Source organism: Ostrea edulis, chromosome 2 (assembly GCF_947568905.1).
Source record: "Ostrea edulis chromosome 2, xbOstEdul1.1, whole genome shotgun sequence".
NCBI classification, from domain to species: domain Eukaryota; kingdom Metazoa; phylum Mollusca; class Bivalvia; order Ostreida; family Ostreidae; genus Ostrea; species Ostrea edulis.
Window position 1 is genome coordinate 95,010,013 of NC_079165.1, and position 17,679 is coordinate 95,027,691.

General features: G+C 34.2%; 2 protein-coding genes across 2 annotated transcripts; one reads left to right on the forward strand and one right to left on the reverse strand.

The window, feature by feature from the left end:
• Positions 1–218: 218 nt before the first annotated feature.
• On the reverse strand, positions 219–11,605 carry LOC125682566 (leucine-rich repeat-containing protein 59). The gene is made up of 7 exons (XM_048923212.2): positions 11,447–11,605; positions 7,931–7,990; positions 7,574–7,837; positions 6,541–6,613; positions 3,926–4,072; positions 3,640–3,696; positions 219–2,530 (listed from the first exon to the last, which is right to left on the reverse strand). Exons 1-7 carry the CDS (start codon positions 11,534–11,536, stop codon positions 2,226–2,228), a joined length of 996 nt encoding a protein of 331 aa, XP_048779169.1. The 5' UTR covers positions 11,537–11,605; the 3' UTR covers positions 219–2,225.
• A 151-nt stretch (positions 11,606–11,756) lies between these two features.
• On the forward strand, positions 11,757–16,598 carry LOC125682570 (mitochondrial import inner membrane translocase subunit Tim16-like). The gene is made up of 4 exons (XM_048923220.2): positions 11,757–11,858; positions 14,697–14,867; positions 15,181–15,303; positions 15,724–16,598. Exons 1-4 carry the CDS (start codon positions 11,856–11,858, stop codon positions 15,814–15,816), a joined length of 390 nt encoding a protein of 129 aa, XP_048779177.1. The 5' UTR covers positions 11,757–11,855; the 3' UTR covers positions 15,817–16,598.
• Positions 16,599–17,679: the final 1,081 nt, after the last annotated feature.

A 17,679-nucleotide genomic window follows, 5' to 3' on the forward strand; every position in this document is an offset into this window, starting at 1 on the left:
TACACATGTGTCCTCATTAGCTACAAAGTTTCTATTGAGCGGTTTCAGAGGAGTTGTGCTGACATAAAAGGGACTGACAGACGGGTCAAAAACATTATACCCTTCACAACTTCGTTGCATGGGGTATAATTTCAGAATGCCTTTTCATAAATCATACATATCAAAAAATTCATTTTATTGTAATGTACATATTTGCAAAAAATCTGTAGAGCAAAGAGTTTTAAATCAAAAATATTTATTCATCATCCTCATCCCCATTAACAGATACACATGAAAATATATTACATTCATTCAACAAATAACACATACCTGTTCTATTAAACTTAGTTTTCATATTTAAGAAATAAATTTCATTTTTTGAATATACATGAGGGATTGAACTTCAAAGCTTAACACCTGCATATTTCTCATGCAATGTGTTATATGAAGCATGGTAACTATGTTCACTTTTTTCCCTTCTATCAGAATTCCCAACTATTAAAATAGAAGTACAATATTTATCAAGATTCCTATGCATTGTTCACCAACATCCTTAAAGATATCAGAGGCAAAAAACATCTGAAATATGTCAATATATTATAATGACACTACTAGTATTATTACCAGTCTCAGTTTGTTGGTTTCATTATAATTTATTATAAAATCGTTCAAAGACAGAGATAAAATGAAACATTTTAATGTTTCAAAAAAATCCTATACAGGTTTCGCCGATCATTCTTCCCATATGTTGCATGACAATTTCTACCCCATTGGTTTCAGTATGACGATTTCTACCCCACTGGTTTCAGTATAATTTCATGATTTACTAATCTTCAATCACCTCTCTGATTGGCCCAATAAAATGCTGGTTTGAAGATTGTGCTTTAGTCACACATATTTGTTAATTCTGTAATAGTTCACACATGTACAAACCTTCCTATTTAGAACTAGATGGTAAATCAAGGTCAAATATAATGCAAAAGCCTTGCATGAAGAACTACTTACATGTATATAAACAAAACATCTGTAAATCATATTTGATGTGAAATACATACACATTCAGTCATTCATCTAAAATGTCCTTGCATCTTTGCTCTTTTATGAATAGAATAAAATATTTATTATTTCTTACATTTCTATTTTCATTTCGTTGGAATCCCCAGTCATTACATTCATCAAAATTCATCCGTGCATTGTTTACACTGCAAGTTGTAAAGATGTCAAAAGCAATGAAAATATAAATACACTGTACATCTATATCAATATTGATATTATTCTGTCTTTGAAAACTATTTTATGCACATGCAAAGCAAAATTAAAAATAAATTATGTTTAATATGTTAAAAATGCAAACAGCAAACACAGGTATTTCATATACTGGTATGTAATTAAATATGTTCTACAGATGAGCTATTCTTTTTTCTTTGGAGACAATCCCATGGGGATCTGGGTTAGAATAGGTCCTCAGTACCCTTTGCTTGTTTCAAGAGGCGACTAAATGGGGCAGTCCTTCGGTTAAGACCGCAAAAACCAAGGCCCTGTGTCACAGCAGGTGTGGCACCATAAAGATCCCTCCTTGCTCAAAGGTCACAAGCGCTGAGCATAGGCCTAAATTTTGCAGCCCTTCACTGGCAATGGTGACGTCTCCATGTGGGTAAAAAAATTTCGAGAGGGACGTTAAATAATATACAATCAATCTTTGGAGATAAAAGCTACTTAATGGCAATGAAATGTCATCTAAAATGTGATTTTATCTTAATCAGTCAACAACTTGTTACATTAGATCTGTAAGGAATTTTAATCAGTCAACAACTTGTTACATTAGATCTGTAAGGAATTTTAATCAGTCAACAACTTGCTACATTTTAATCAGTCAACAACTTGTTACATTAGATCTGTAAGGGTATGATTCTTCAGTGATGTTCTAAAGTTATAAAATCTTAATGCACATATTGGCACTCCATCACATGACTCAAAAGTCATCTAAAATGAATTTTTTTTTAAAAATATGTCTAATTTTGAAGAAAGCATATGATGACTATAATGTCAAGGCAAAAGAATGAGATTAATCTATAACAGTGATTCTCCAATGCAGATTTTTACAAACATGCAAAAAATAGATTCTAATCTTTGTGAACTGCAATGAGAAAGATCATTTCCATGAAAAAAAATTCTGTTTTACACAAAATTCAATCACTTCCAATATTAACTTAACAACAACTTTTTTCCACTAACAAATTAGAAGATCAAGTCTGAGCTGTATTTTCAGGAGTTTTCTTATTTGGGGGGATTTTTGTATTATCATGATCATTTCCAAAATAAGTACTATAATATTTGTGAAGAGTGTCGATGGATTTTTCCGTAAGCTCTTGAGTATTGGTTTTGATGTTGACAATAAAAACTTCGACTCCAGTTTTCGCTGGTTCCCAGTATTGCACACACATTTCACCCTTGTTGTCTTGGCACACAGTGTAACAGACACCAATCAGAACCCCCAAAACCACCATCAAAACAGCCAGGATGGTCAGCCAAGACATTCCAGACTTGGCATCTGTAAATTAAATCATGTGAACTAAATGATATGAATCAATGTTTGTCACAAGTAATACACATATGAAATATTAAAGTCATAAAGTAGGTCAAAGTCCAAGGTCATGTGATCATCCAGCTGAAATGCAAACTGAACTTATATTCCTTCAAGAGGAAGCTTATGACTAAACAGGGCAACATCTGTATCTGTAATGATAAAAAGTCAGGAAAACTGTTTGACGTACTTTTAGCCCTTAAGTAGATCACAGATGGACAAACTAATCCAGCTGAAATGCAAACTGAACATGTATTCCTCTGAGAAGAAGCTTGTGGCTAAATTTCAGGACAATATCTGTATCCATAATGAACAAAAGTCTGGAAAACTGTTAAAACTTCTTTTAGCCCTAAAGTAGGTCCCAGACAGATGGACCAATACAGCAGCTGAAATGCAAACTGAACTTGTATTCCTCCAAAAGGAAGCTTGTGACAAAATTTTAGGACAATATATCTGTATCCATAATGAAAAAAAGTCTGGAAAAGTGTTTGACCTACTTTTAGCCATAAAGTAGGTCATGGTGCACTAATCCAGCTAAAAATCAAACTCACTCTAACACTTCTTGAGGGAGAAGTTGTCACCAAATTTAAAAACTATACATGCATCTGTTACGGTAAAAATACATGACCTCAGAGAACCAGCCAGCTGGACAAATGCACAGACTGCGCCATAACATGTCTTGTTTAACGACGGGTGTATAAAAAGTGATAAAAACTTGTCCACAATGACTTGTTCCATTTGCAATTTGTCAGGACAGTGAGGAGAGTGGGGAGGGGGTGTTAGATGATATTGAGAAAAGTTGTTATACAAAATCTCCCCCTCACTGAAAGTAGGAAGAGGAAGATGTCCCTCGAAGTACATTAGGTCTGAAAGGTTATTATGTATGTCTATACAGTATTTCAAAAATGCTAATTTATCACAAACAAAATAAACAAACGAGCATTGAAATATATTTTCTATGAAATATATTAAAGGGTGTCTATTACCTTGCAATTACTGCACCTATATTTAGCATTTCAATGAAATATAGCAGTAAGTTTCTCTTATTTTTCTGCATTTTGCATTCAGTTGCTCACCTGTACTTTTCTGTCTTTTGTCTGTTTTTCCATTTCTAAGTGAGGTTTCTTTATTTCCTTAAATAAGCGCAAACAAACTATTAGTACAGAATTATCTGTATTGGGCTGAGCACATCATATTTTAAAGTTATGCATTAATTTACTGAATTAAAATAATGAAATCTGAGTACATGTATTTTGGCATATTTCTTTAGTCCTTTAAAAGAAAAATCATGAAAAAGCAGTTTTGTGAAATAATATTTTTGAGTTCATGATTTTCCCTACATTTTTTAAAATATGTTTTTACCATCATTTTTTGCAGGAACTGAAGATGTGGCCTCATCTGCTGCCATAAAATCTTTTCTTTTCCTATTTTCAAGCTTTTTCTGTTTTCGTTCCTGACGAACTCTTTCTCGCTCTGCCTCTTCACGATTTTTAAGTCTCTGTTTTTCCTCTGTAAATATTAACAATTATACCCATGATCCTCAGATAAGATTTTGGTTGAAATTGGCCTGATGATTCAGAAGAAAAAGCTTAGTGAGAAGTTTACAATGGCAGATGATGGACAAATATTGATGGGAATAACTGTGTTGAGTCTATGGTTTAGGTGAGTTAAAATTGAGAAAAAGTCAACTAAGTTTCTGGTCTTTATCCTTAATGCATATTTTAAATAGCAACTCATGTAATAACAAGATGTGTTTGTGAAACACAAATGCCTCCGATAATGGCCAATTCCGAAGATGGCCAAGGTCACAAGGGCAAATATCTTGGTACCAGTAGAAAGATCTTGTCGAAAGAAATGCTCATGTACAATATGAAAGCTCTAACATTTACAATTTAGAAGTTATGACCAATGTAAAAAAAAAATTAAAAGTAGGTCAAATGTCAAGGTCAAAAGGTTCAATACCAACGGAAAGGTCTTGTAACAAGAAATACTCATGTGAAATATCAAAGCTCTATCACTTACTGTTCAAAAGTTATTTGCAAGGTTAAAGTTTTCAAAAAGTAGGTCAAACTCCAAGGTCAACGTCACAGGGTAAAAAATGTTGGTACCCACGAAAAGGTCTTGTCACAAGGAATACTCATGTGAAATATCAAAGCTATATCACTTACTGTTCAAACGTTATTAGCAAGGTTAAAGTTTCAGACAGAATGAGAGAATTACAGAATGACAGACAGGACAAAAACAATATGCCCCCCCCCCCCCCCCCCCCCCCCCGATCTTCGATCTCGGGAGCATAAAAATAATCTCCCATGGTTTATGGTTTGATTCAATTTATATTCAACTCATTGGTGTGTTTTCGAGCCAAGGAAATACACGACTCATTCAATATAAATCATATCAAACCACAAACCATAGGAGATCCTATATATGTAATATTAACACTATATGACTATTTTGGTCCCATCCTAGTTAGTATCAAATAGTATTTAAGGAGATGCTATTTAAATGTTTTACACATAAACACTAAATGCCAAGTTTGGCCCCATCCTGGAGTCAAGAACATCTACTTCAAGGATCATGAAATGTACAATTTTGGTTGAGTACTTCCTGCTTTACATGACTATGCATTTAGTTTTCCATACAGATGTGTGGTTACCAGGAGATGTTTGAAAATTGGTAAATATTTGACAGTTTTTGCCCTGTCCATAAAACCCTAAGGGTGCAGGAGTCCTGAAATTTACAATTTATTTCCACGTTGTCTCAAAGCTGCTTCATACTAAATTTTAAAAGATTGGAACGGTAGTTATCAAGAAGAAGTAAAAAATGTTCAATTGTTAACGGATGATGACAGACAAAGACAATACACAGCAATAGGTCTGAAAAAACAATCTCTGACTGTGATAAATGTGTCATAAAAGAAGTACAAAAATGTACAGTAGTGCTGGGAGTCGGTGAGAATTTCATAATCGATGATTGGTTTACTGTAACTAATAAATTATTGATTATAATCGGACATAGAGAAATTCTATAATGATTATAAAAAGTGTAAATAAATATTTTCTACATTTATATTTGTTGCTTCTATAGCTGAGAGAGTGTAAGTGAATATTTTCTGTGTGTATTTGTTATTCTTTTAATTACATATACATGTACAAAAGTCGCCAAAAACGGATATCGTTTGCTTCAGTTATATCCCCGTATATCAAAGTTACGTCATTAACTGATGATGATCCAGCTTAATTAAAATATAATTAACGTTCAGAAAAGCAATACAAGGGAAAAAAATCATTTTATTAAAAACAAAAAAGATCTGTCATCAACTGAAAACACGATACCCACGTGCAAAGTAACAGTGGCCTTTGAAAGCGGTTTTTATCTGTGTAATTCACACATGGCTTTGCTAGTATCAAGATTCTCTTTGAAGAAAGATCCTTCTTCTATATGCCTGAATCAAAGTACGTCTATCTCAGTATCTGAACAAGCCGACATGCTTTATTCTCCATGTATGGATATTTTCGCTTTTGTATGCGCCGCCATTACGATAAACAAAATTATAGGTTACTAGATAGGTCATGGCAGGAATATTTTTTAAAAAACTAGTCATTGAGAAAAACAAAATCTAAAAACCAATTAATTGGAATAAAATTTTCATAATCGAGCGCTTAGAATTTGCCAACTGATTTTCGATTAAAATCGATGATTGGAACACCACTAATGTACAGACAACCATATGGGTAAATGATCAAAGCTTTCATTAGTAATTCTGATTTCTTTAAATCACACAAACTTAATAGTACATTTCAACTGTGAGGAATTCAAGATAGAATCTATTGATGGACTGACATTGTGTATTCAGAGACATCAATACATGCATAATCAACAATAATGTGTATGTAGAGAGAATGTACACAAACATGCACGGCACTTTGATGGACCAAGAGTACTTGTAATTTATCGTGGTACTTCAATGGATTTACCTCTTTCTTCTTTCAGTTTCTTCTGCTTTAACCTCTCAAGCTCTGAATTGTAATCTCTAAGGTACTTCAAAACCTACAGTTATAAATATTCTTATCAGACAATCAAGTGAGGCTAAATATATGGATATGATACACTGAAATTTTGTATGCGATACATTTTTAAAATTTTATGCACCAAAATTTAATCTCTGGTAAAGTAGTTTACTAACTGCAGCAATATAGTTTCTGTACATTTCAAATGCAACTATATCAGAATTTTGAACTGTTATTTGATATGCTGATATGATATAATGAAAACATAAATAATATATATATATATATATATATATATATATATATATATATATATATATGATATATGCTATGATCATGATGATGTATCCTATGATATAATATTCATGATACAATATTGACTTTTGAATTAGGTTGACCCCAGGGAGGTGATATTCCACTAGGCTAATGGTTGATGTGAATATCACCTCTACGGGGTTGATAGAACTAGGTGATAACTGATAAACAATAAATGACTTTACATTAGTATTGTTTTTAATTTGTGAACAAGTAAAAATGCCATTCCTCATGCATAGCAAAAATCATTTGAAAGACATCATGACAATCAGAAGGATGTCACGTCGACAAACGACATTACGACTGTGAATAAACGCAATATTATGTATTGTAGCATGATCATTTTGTTTTCTTCTAGGGAGTGGTGTGTTGTTTAAGCTAATCAGGAGAAAGATATTCCAGTCATTAAATGAAAGGTGAAGATAACAAACAGTGATCAAACTCATAAGTCCTATAAGCAATACAGAATAGAAAGTTGGGCAAACACGGACCCCTGGACACACCAGAGGTGGGATCAGGTGCCTAGGAGAAGTAAGCATCCCCTGTCAAACGGTCGTGAACCCCATATCCTGATCAGGTAAACAGAGTTATCCGTAGTCAAAATCAGTGTGCCAAGAACGGTCTAACAATCGGTATGATAATATATAATATTCTTAAGTTTTATTATTATATTTGTTTTACTTACTTGAGTAGCACATTTTTTACACTGGTTTTCATCCAAGCAATCTCCCGCAATTTTCTTCAAGTCAGACTGCAGTGGATTGTCTTTTAAGTCAAGCCACTTTAGTTTGGTTAGCTTGTAGAAGCTAATGGGGAGAAGAACAAGCTGATTTCCTAAGAGGTCGAGGTGCTGAAGACTCTGAAGATTCCCAAAGTTGTGAGGGAGTTCTGTCAACTTATTCTTACTGAGGTCAATCTTCACCAAGTGTGTCAATGAGCTAAAATTGTCCTGAAACAAAATGTTTTAAAAGTTATTATTCATATATCACATCAAAGCAAAGAAAATAAATATTCATCAGTTCTTATTTACAACAGAACTCACTGGTAGAGATGTCAGTTGATTACAGGACAAATCAAGACGGGTTGCTTTTGGAATCGCTGCCTATAAAACAAACATGATTTTATCATTGTTGCATGCATGTACTAAATGTAGATCTTATGTCACTGAAGTTTACTAATAAATAGGTGTACTTCCTTCATAATAAGTGTGATGTATCATGTACAATTTAATGGTTTAAATGTTACTTATCTATACTTCTACCCAGTCTTTGATGAGAGTTTGAAATACATGTAGCCATCAGTAATAGGGTTTGTGAACATTAGAACTCGGTACGAAGACTGTTACTATCATACTGAATCAGTGATTTTACCAGTATAAATACGGTTTCGATTAATATTCTTGAGTGCAAAGTGCCTGTGATACTGAAGACTGCAGATACAGTACCCGCAACGTTATTCTTGACATGATAAACGATAGAACACGATACACACACGATATGATAGGATATACGCATGATACGATAGGATACACGCACGATACGATACACGATAAACCTGATAAACGCAAAACCTGATAAACGATCTTCACGATAGACCTGATAAACGCAAAACACAATAAACGATCTTCACGATAAACGGAAAACCTGATAGAAATGTTGTAAATTTAGAATCAATTTAGACGGAACGAAATTTTGATACCGACAACATAATTACATTATGTTGGTAATAATACTGAAGGATTTCAATATTCATTATACACCTAAAACGTATAATTTCTTTAATACACGGTCGTACTTTAAAAAAAAAATTTTTTACTTCAATTTTTTTACGCCATCACAGCTAAAATCATAAAACTAAACTTTATACGGTATTTAATTCAATATTTGATATCTATTTGAATTTTCCCAGCCAATGATTCTAAAATTATAATTGTCACCTAATGTTTAATATATAAATTATACAGTGAATTAATTAAATGTAATATAATGTAGTGATACCATGCTTCAGTAACTCTCTACTTCTAGTGTCTATTATCTTGAATGTGAAATAAACCAAGGAATATTTTTGTGTAGCGAGGAGGGGGTTATTTTGCATCAAACTCTATGCTCACCGGTCATTCAACAATTACAATTATTTTCATCATGACCGTTTTAAAAAAGATCCACTGCATTACACCAAATCTTCATACGTTTGATATTTCTACACGATGAGTGATGATTGATATTCATAAGTAATTGGAACATATGTATTTGAATTGATATCTTAATGACAAAAATAAACTATGGGGAAAAAAATAAATAAAACACGGCTTTTTTTAAATTCACAATTTTGAAACGCTTAAAAAAATACAAATAATCATCAAACCCAGTATTAATTTCCAGTATCTACCCGTACGATTATAGGTACATGTACAAGTGTACAAGTGAAAAAACAACGATGACAGCCGAGTCGCGTACCTGAGAATTCTGCAGTCAAAACACAGGTGATACACAGACGCACACACGTTCAATGGTGGGTATATAAATAGAACACAGGTGGAAAAAAAATCGGAAGAAAAAGGAGCCTTTATTAAAATATATGTAATAAACAACGTAATTTACTGATTTTTCCTTTCAAATCGGAACTACCTATTTCTCTGTTAGTGTTAATTACAAATAATTGTTTCTAGACAAGCAAATGTTTATGAACTGTACATGAAGGAGATTTCAGATTTACTGTCCCCGGTTTGCTCGGCAAACTACTGCCTACTTTACTTATATTACTTAGAATGAAATTGTGATAATTTTTCACCCTCTCTGGACAGACAAATAGCTCTTCTTCTGCCTTAAAATCGACAGCTTTATGTTCTCCTTCAAATATACATGTACTGTCTTTCCTCGATTCCTTAAAATAGCTTCTTTAACAAAACGAATAAAGCTTTCGAAAAGTATTGTACCTTTTCATTAGATTTGATATACAATCCAGATTGTTTCCGAAGCTACACGATAAACGATTTTCACGATAAACAGAAAACCTGATACACGCAAAACACAATACACGATAGACCTGATAAACGCAAAACACGATAGAAAACGGGAAACCTGATAAACGCAAAACACGATATTATAGGATACACGCACGATACGATAGGATACACGCACGATAGAACACGATAGGAATGTCAAGAATAACGTTGCGGGTACTGTATATCTCTCTCTCTCTCATAAATAAGCACTTCTGTGCATTATGTCCTTAACCTCAATAGTGTGAATTATACAGAATGTGCATAAAATAAAACGAAAAACCATGGAAGTTTTCATTTGAACAGAAAATTTCGTGACTGTTTTCATTTTAGGATTTTCATACTTAAACTGTAAGCAATGCAAAATTAACAATGATAGAGAATTAGTTTAACAGTCAAATCAATTATTTGAAGCAAACAGCAGTGTCACTTAGTGCACATTGATTGCTAGAACCGACCGAAACTGAAAGTAAATTTCCAGACATGAATTATGAAGGACTACTCCAAGATTCGATGAGGGTGTCAGTTCAAATAATCAGCCAAGCAGAATCTCAGCCACGATAAAGGGGGGAGGGAGGGGGAGTTAAAAGGTATGTAACCCCACCCCCAGTTAAAAAGATCTTTGAAAAAAATGTTAATTTCTTTAATTTTTGGGTTTTGCCAACCCCTCTTAAACAGGTTGGGAACATTTCGCTCATAGCGAGATCTTCTCGCTAAAACACGATTATCCCTCTTTAGCGAGAGAGTGTCAGTTATTCTTGTTGGGAGAAACCCTGTTACATAAACATTACCATAAACAGGTGTTTTGGTGTCTTTATTGAAAATTATAATGGAAAAATTCTGTGCAATGTTGAATAAGTGTGACACACATTCAGCAAAATGTGATTTGTCTCTATAAAATTTACAACACAGTGAGAAATTTCATATCAATGTTGCTGTGTAAGAGGGAAGCAGTCTGAAATCCAATACACATCGTGAGAGTTTTGGTTTTGATTAATATATTTCCAGAAGTATCAGACATTTTAGCACTTTTTCTTCTTTTCACGTTAAACACGAAGATGTACTCCACAGGTGTTTTTCCTCAGTTGTATGGGATATATTTACTCTCGCTAGAGAGGGATAATCACGTTTTTTGCGAGAATATCTTGCTATACTACATATTTTTAGGGAAAGTGTTTTCCTAACCTGTTTGAGGGAGAACATACTATCTTGGATAACAACTCCCCTTTGCCTTCGAAAATTATCCAATCTCCCACTTTGTCTTTGCTGTGCTCACTCTAGCGGGTCAAATGCTACTCTTAAAACTTGCAAAATTTTAACATAAGAAAATTTAAATAAAAATGATGGCATAATACCGTTATCTGCACCGCGATAAAATGTAAGATTTATTTTTCCTTTAGGAAGAGTTATTTGCTCTTTAAATTTGGTTTATTCCGTTAAATTACTATAGGAATATGCAACTTTTCAAAGATTTAAATATGGCACAATTAAAAGAAGTATACATATGGTAGGACTAGTCTTAATTTTAATCCTGTTCATTCAGACCAATTCACATACCAATTCTTTAACAGGAACTGTGTCCAAATTATTGAGACTCAAATCGAGCTCGTTTCCCTCAAGCTTGTCCCTTAGATTGTCTTTCGGCATTCTTAACGTTCTACAATGTACAAAGCGAAAGTGCACCGGAACCTGTTGTAATATCCGACGGCTAAATTTAGTTGAAGATCGACCCCGATTATATTATTACAATATTTTCAATTATATCTGTTAACTGTTTCGGCATATTTCATTCAATATGAGACTTAAGTTTGAATACCTAGAAGTTTATGGAATAAGAATTTAGTGTTTTGATCTTTAAATTAGAATTTTGTTTTTTAATCGGGCTCGGAATCCATATGCAATGCAAGTCACATTGCATGTGTACGATGTCCTTCTAAAATCTCTGATATATCAATAATACAAGAACATGGTAAGTAGAGTCATGCCAATTCCATGAATACGTTAGTTTATTTTAAATTCATTTGTGAAGTTATCTATTTCAATTGTTACTTATTAAGTTACGTTTAATAATGTACATAGTCTAGTACTGGTTAATAGTAAATTACTAAGTAATTACTAATTATATTGATGAATGATGAAATAGCCTATCTAAAGCTCTTGAGCCTAGCTAAAGAAGCCATCAGAAATACTGTGGGATTAGGGACACCCTGCCACTTTGAGAATGCTTCAAATAGCATTTGAAACATTTCTATTAGAATATTAAGAGCAAAGTTATTTTTTCATCATATATATTTATTGTAACAGGAAGGGAGAAAATGCAATGGACCAGACCGGGATTCGAACCCGGGCCCCCTGAATCTCTAGTAAGGTGTTCTACCAACTGACCTATCTGGCCACCGTCAATCAAACCTGGCTGACCGCCACACTCCTCCCTCCTTTAAAAATGTCTTCACACCTGAAGACATCAACCCAGGATCTTTATCCCCTGGCAGGCATTTTCACCTGTCAGTTCCTGGGGCTGGTCTATGGCACCAAATGTAACAGGAAGGGAGAAAATGCATCAGACCAGACCGGGTTCGAACCCGGGCCCCCTGAATCTAGTCAGGTGCTCTACCAACTGAGCTATCTGGCCACCGACGATCAAACCTGGCTGACCGCTACAATATCATGTTCAAGAACTAGTAGGCCTGTGTAGGCCACTCCCCTGATCGAGGCACTGTTCAACTTGAGTTAATTTCTATGTTGACATGAGGACAAAAGTTCCTTTTCCTCAAGATATTCCACTAGTCTATCCCTAATGATGGATTCCATCAGACACAGGGCGGTAGTTACCAGGCTGAGATTTTCCCTTTGGTTAAAGAGGCTTTACATTGGCAACTTTCTAAACACTCCCTTGGAGAGGGACTTCTTGAATAGTATGGCTAATAGCTCCGTTACCTGGTCATCGAGTTCCTGAGAACACATGGGTGCAATCTATCAGTTCCTGAAGACTTAGTCTTAGAGAGATTTAAGTTCCTACTTCTTTGGCACTGTCTCTTTTGAAAAGGACACCTCACTCAAAAAATCACCTACATCTTGTTCCTCTGCCTCAGGTATATCTTCATACCGTTCCTTTTTGAAAACATTACAGAACAAGAGGCCTAAGGGCCACATCGCTCACCTGAGTCACCTTGGCTCATATTTGAAGATTTTCCCTATTTCTATGCAAAACTTTGACCCCCCCCCCCCCCCCCACCTTGTGACCCCATCCTACCCCTGGGGGCCATGATTTTAACAATCTGAAATGTCGGAACGCTTTCATGTAAATATCAGCTTTTCTGGATCTAGTTCTTGAGAAGAAGATTTTTAAAGATTTTCCTTATATATTTGTATGTAAAACTTTGATCCCCTATTGTGGCCCCATCATACCTCCAGGGGCCATGATTTGAACAGACTTGAATCTGCATTATGTCAGGAAGCTTTCATGTAAATTTCAGCTTTTCTGGCTCAGTGGTTCTTGAGAAGAAGATTTTGAAAGATTTATCCTATATATTAGTATGTAAAACTTTGATCCCCTATTGTGGCCCCATCCAACCCCTGGGGCCATAATTTGAACAGACCTGAATCTGCACAATGTCAGAAAGCTTCCATGTAAATTTCAGCTTTTCTGGCCCAGTGGTTCTTTAGAAGAAGATTTTTAAATGACCCCACCCTATTTTTACATATTTGTGATTATCTCCCTTTTGAAAGGGACATGGCCCTTCATTTGAACAGACTTTAAAGCCCTTCACACAAGGATGCTTTGTGGCAAGTTTGGTTGAAATTGGCCCAGCGGTTCTTGAGACGACAACAGGCAAATTTTGATCAGAAAGGCTCACATGAGCCTTAGGCTCAGGTGAGCTAAAAAGGACTTTAGTAAGTCTGCTTTGCCTTTATTATCGGATGCATGGTTGCCAAGTTCAACCAACAGGTCACCAATACCCACACCAAGTATGTTTTTTTTTACTTCGCATATGCTAAAAATGCTTTGGGTTTTTTCTTTTGCTTCCTTAACTAAGTTCTTCTCATGATTTTCTGGTCGCCTTGCAGCAGGCACCCTTAGCCTGATTTCTAGCTTTAGAGTCCTCCAAAAATTCTTTGCTGTCATGCATCTGGAGGTTTCTCTGGTATGCTTCTTTCAGATCTTATGCATTGTTCCACCACACAGGTGTGAGTCTGTTTGTGGTTTTACCAGTCTTATATTTAGTTACACATTGATCAACCACAGGTTTTACATTCTCTTAGATACAGTTCTAGGTTTCTTGTGCATTTTTGTCTCTAATCTGAAATACAAGATCAGTTTCTACTACACTCTTCTTCGTGCTCTCATAGTTTGCTGTAGTGCTCACTATACTGTACAGTGTCACAGTACATAATTTTAAAATGAAAAAGATGGCTGTAGCCAAGTGGGGATTCATGTTTGAGATCAGTCACCATCTCATCTTCTGAAGAAAACACGAAATCTATTAATTTAAAGTAGGATTCTGGTCATTTCTAATGTGTGTTGGCAACTTCACATGTTGAAAAATGAACAAGTCTCTGTTCTACAGAAAATTTATGGCTGCACATGGAATTGAATCCAGAACCCCTGCAAAACTAGTCAGTCGATATAACCACTGAGCTTTCCAGGTTGATATTCACAGTCCATTTAGCCCTAAATACTACAGTGTAATGGCATGTATTATGTTATTATTTATTTAAGATCACAGGAAATTTAAAAATCAATTCTTTGAGGGGAAAATGTGAACCTAAATTAAAATCCATATCTCATGGTTTATTTTCTCCTCAGAAACCTTTAATAGAACTCATCATAGGTGGCGCTCAAGTGGTAGCTCGAGCTTTTACAAGAGCAGTACAGGAGGAATTCCGATCAAGCCAACAGGCAGCCCAGAAAGCAGGGGGTGGGAGACAGGGGGCCAGAAGAGCAGCCAATGATTCAGCTACAGGGATTACTCTACAGGTGATTGACAAGCCAAGTTTTGAAAATTTGATTCCTACACGCTGTATACATGTATTATATATGAAGAATTCTAAACAAATCCAAACAATGAAATGTACTGTTGGTTTTTGCCAGTCTGAAGGAATTTTGGCAGACAAAACCTTGTTGTAAGAATGTGAGAATTTTTTAAGGGAGCTTAGTCACATGTCAGGTTTTCTGTCCATTCTTCATGGAAAATAAGTATAGCAGAGAAAATAAATGTTTATTCACTATGAATGAATTTTAATATGACATGATATGACCATGATGACCCATGTACATTCTTTTTACTTAGGAGGCCAAACAAATCTTGAATGTGAGCAATTCAGAAGATTTAGAAGCCATTGAGAAAAACTACCAACATTTATTTGAAGTGAATGATAAAGCTAAAGGAGGGTCCCTATACTTACAGTCCAAGGTAAAGTACTGCATGGTGTCTCTGTTCAACTAAGTGAATATAAAATGCTCAATTTAATGTTTTCAAATGTAGATGTTAATTTCTTATGATATACTGTAAATTCTTCTGTTTACACAAGGAATTTAGTATCGCATAATTTCACAAGAAACATCACTCGTGAAATAGAATTATTTGCTTTTATTTTTATATTGCTAAAATACATGTAAAGACTCTTGATCAACAGAGCACTCACGAATTTATGTTCTCGCTATTTGATGTGTACGAGTCATTCCGCAATATAAAGTACTCGTGTAAATAAAGAATCTACAGTAATTGTTGAATATCTATGCTAATTTATGTTCAACATATTCAAATACTTTGTACTTAATTTATCATGCTTAGTAATTATTAAATAATATCTACACCAATAATTCATTCCAGGTATATCGAGCAAAGGAGAGGATGGATATGGAGTTAGAGAAATCTAGACAGGAAGCAGGGACTAATGACACCAAGGAAGAACCTAAAACATAATGAAGTTATGCATTGTTAGAATTATTTAAATTTGTTTGCAATGATCTGTGATTACCTTTTAACATTTCTATCTCCACTCCACCACCAAATAATGGAGAGTATCACGTGATTCAGGGTCATGGCTGGATCAGTTCATTCATGGAAGCAAGTAGATGCTATTTGCACTTGTGATATACTCATCAAATGTGAAGTTGAGTTTTAATTTTGTGGAAATACTATTAAAAGCTATTGCTGAATCTAACAAGTTTTTTCGCCATCAAAAATGTGATGTTGTCATTCAGGAAATCAAGAAGCTACACGAAATCAACAAACCACAAGGAAAAACCTTTGTCTTTATATAAGCACTATGACATAAGTATTTATTAACCACTGGTTTAAATATTTTAATTGTACCTTTTAATATCAAAACATGTATAAATCATTTTGTGCATTAGTGTCATAAAATCTTTAAAAAAGTTTTGTTTTTTTTTTTTAAATAATTCATTAAGCTGAACTTGTATGTTCTTTTACATAGTACATGTTCGGGTGCACATCTTTAAAAAAAAAAAACCATGGTTACTAGATGTACAAAAATATTCAGCATGAAAACATCTTTATATATATTGCTCTAATTTCTGTAGTTTGTTTTCAACTATACGAGTATTTGGAAATGAATATTGCAATTTATAGGATGATATTAAACTGTATATATTATCAGGTTTATAATTTCCAGAGTCATTTTTATAATGCATAAAATATATTTCAATTTGTAACATGAGTAAGAATAAATGTACAAGACATCAGTGTTTTGAGCAGATATATATATACATGTATGTGCTTTCTGGGAACATCTATTAAATGCATATGATAACGTACATACTGTTAGCTGCTTGAACTGGCTAATAAAAAACATGTATGTATGCATTACTGAGTATAAAAACAATAGCCACACAGCAATCTAATTAAAATTAGATCTTTGATCCGCTCATGCAATCGCTACACAAAGCGATTGCATGAGCGGATCAAAGATCTAATTTTAATTAGATTGGCCACACAGTTACCATCGTTGGATACCCACCCACGGCTGATCTGACCTTTTACTCCTCACTGAAGTAGAAGACGAGATCAGTCTTAAGTATCGTATCCGAAGATGCAGTTACATTTGATAATTAAAATATGTGTACTTATCTACTAAATAAAATTTAATCTGATTAATAACATTATTTGAATATCTCAATTTGATACAAGTATATGTTTATATATTTGTCACTATAAACAGAGCATGTGTCTTTTAGACTGCGATCTACAACAAATTTCCAGTACAACTTTACGAAATGAACCTTTATTGACAGGTACCATGTGTACAGTTCTTCATGTCCTCATCTTTTTGAACTTAGATTTCAGAAATTCTGAGTTTTATTATTAAGAATGCAGTTTTTTTCTCTATAGTTTCTGGCTATTTGGATTATATTTTAGGGGAAGGGAGTGTCATATTTTTCATATAAAATAAATAAATTTTAATCAGAAATATACAATATACATAATAAAACAATTAAAGATAAGCTGAATATTTTCGAAGGTAAGGACTACTGACCAACAGGGTGGGTAGGTCCAATCCTCGAGCACCCACAAGCACCTGAAGTATGGATACTACTAAACCAACCCCCCCCCCCCACTTCTGATTTTTTTTTTTTGCCTGGATAATTTCTTCCAAATGTGTGGATTCCCTGTCTATCTCAACCTAATATTGATTTATGTAATCGTTTCACGTTATTTGTAAGCTTTAGAGATCGGCCTTCTTTTAGTATTATGAAATGTATTTTAATAAAAGCGTATTAGAACGGTTTCCATCCTAACCCACCCCACCCCGGGGGCCCCATTATT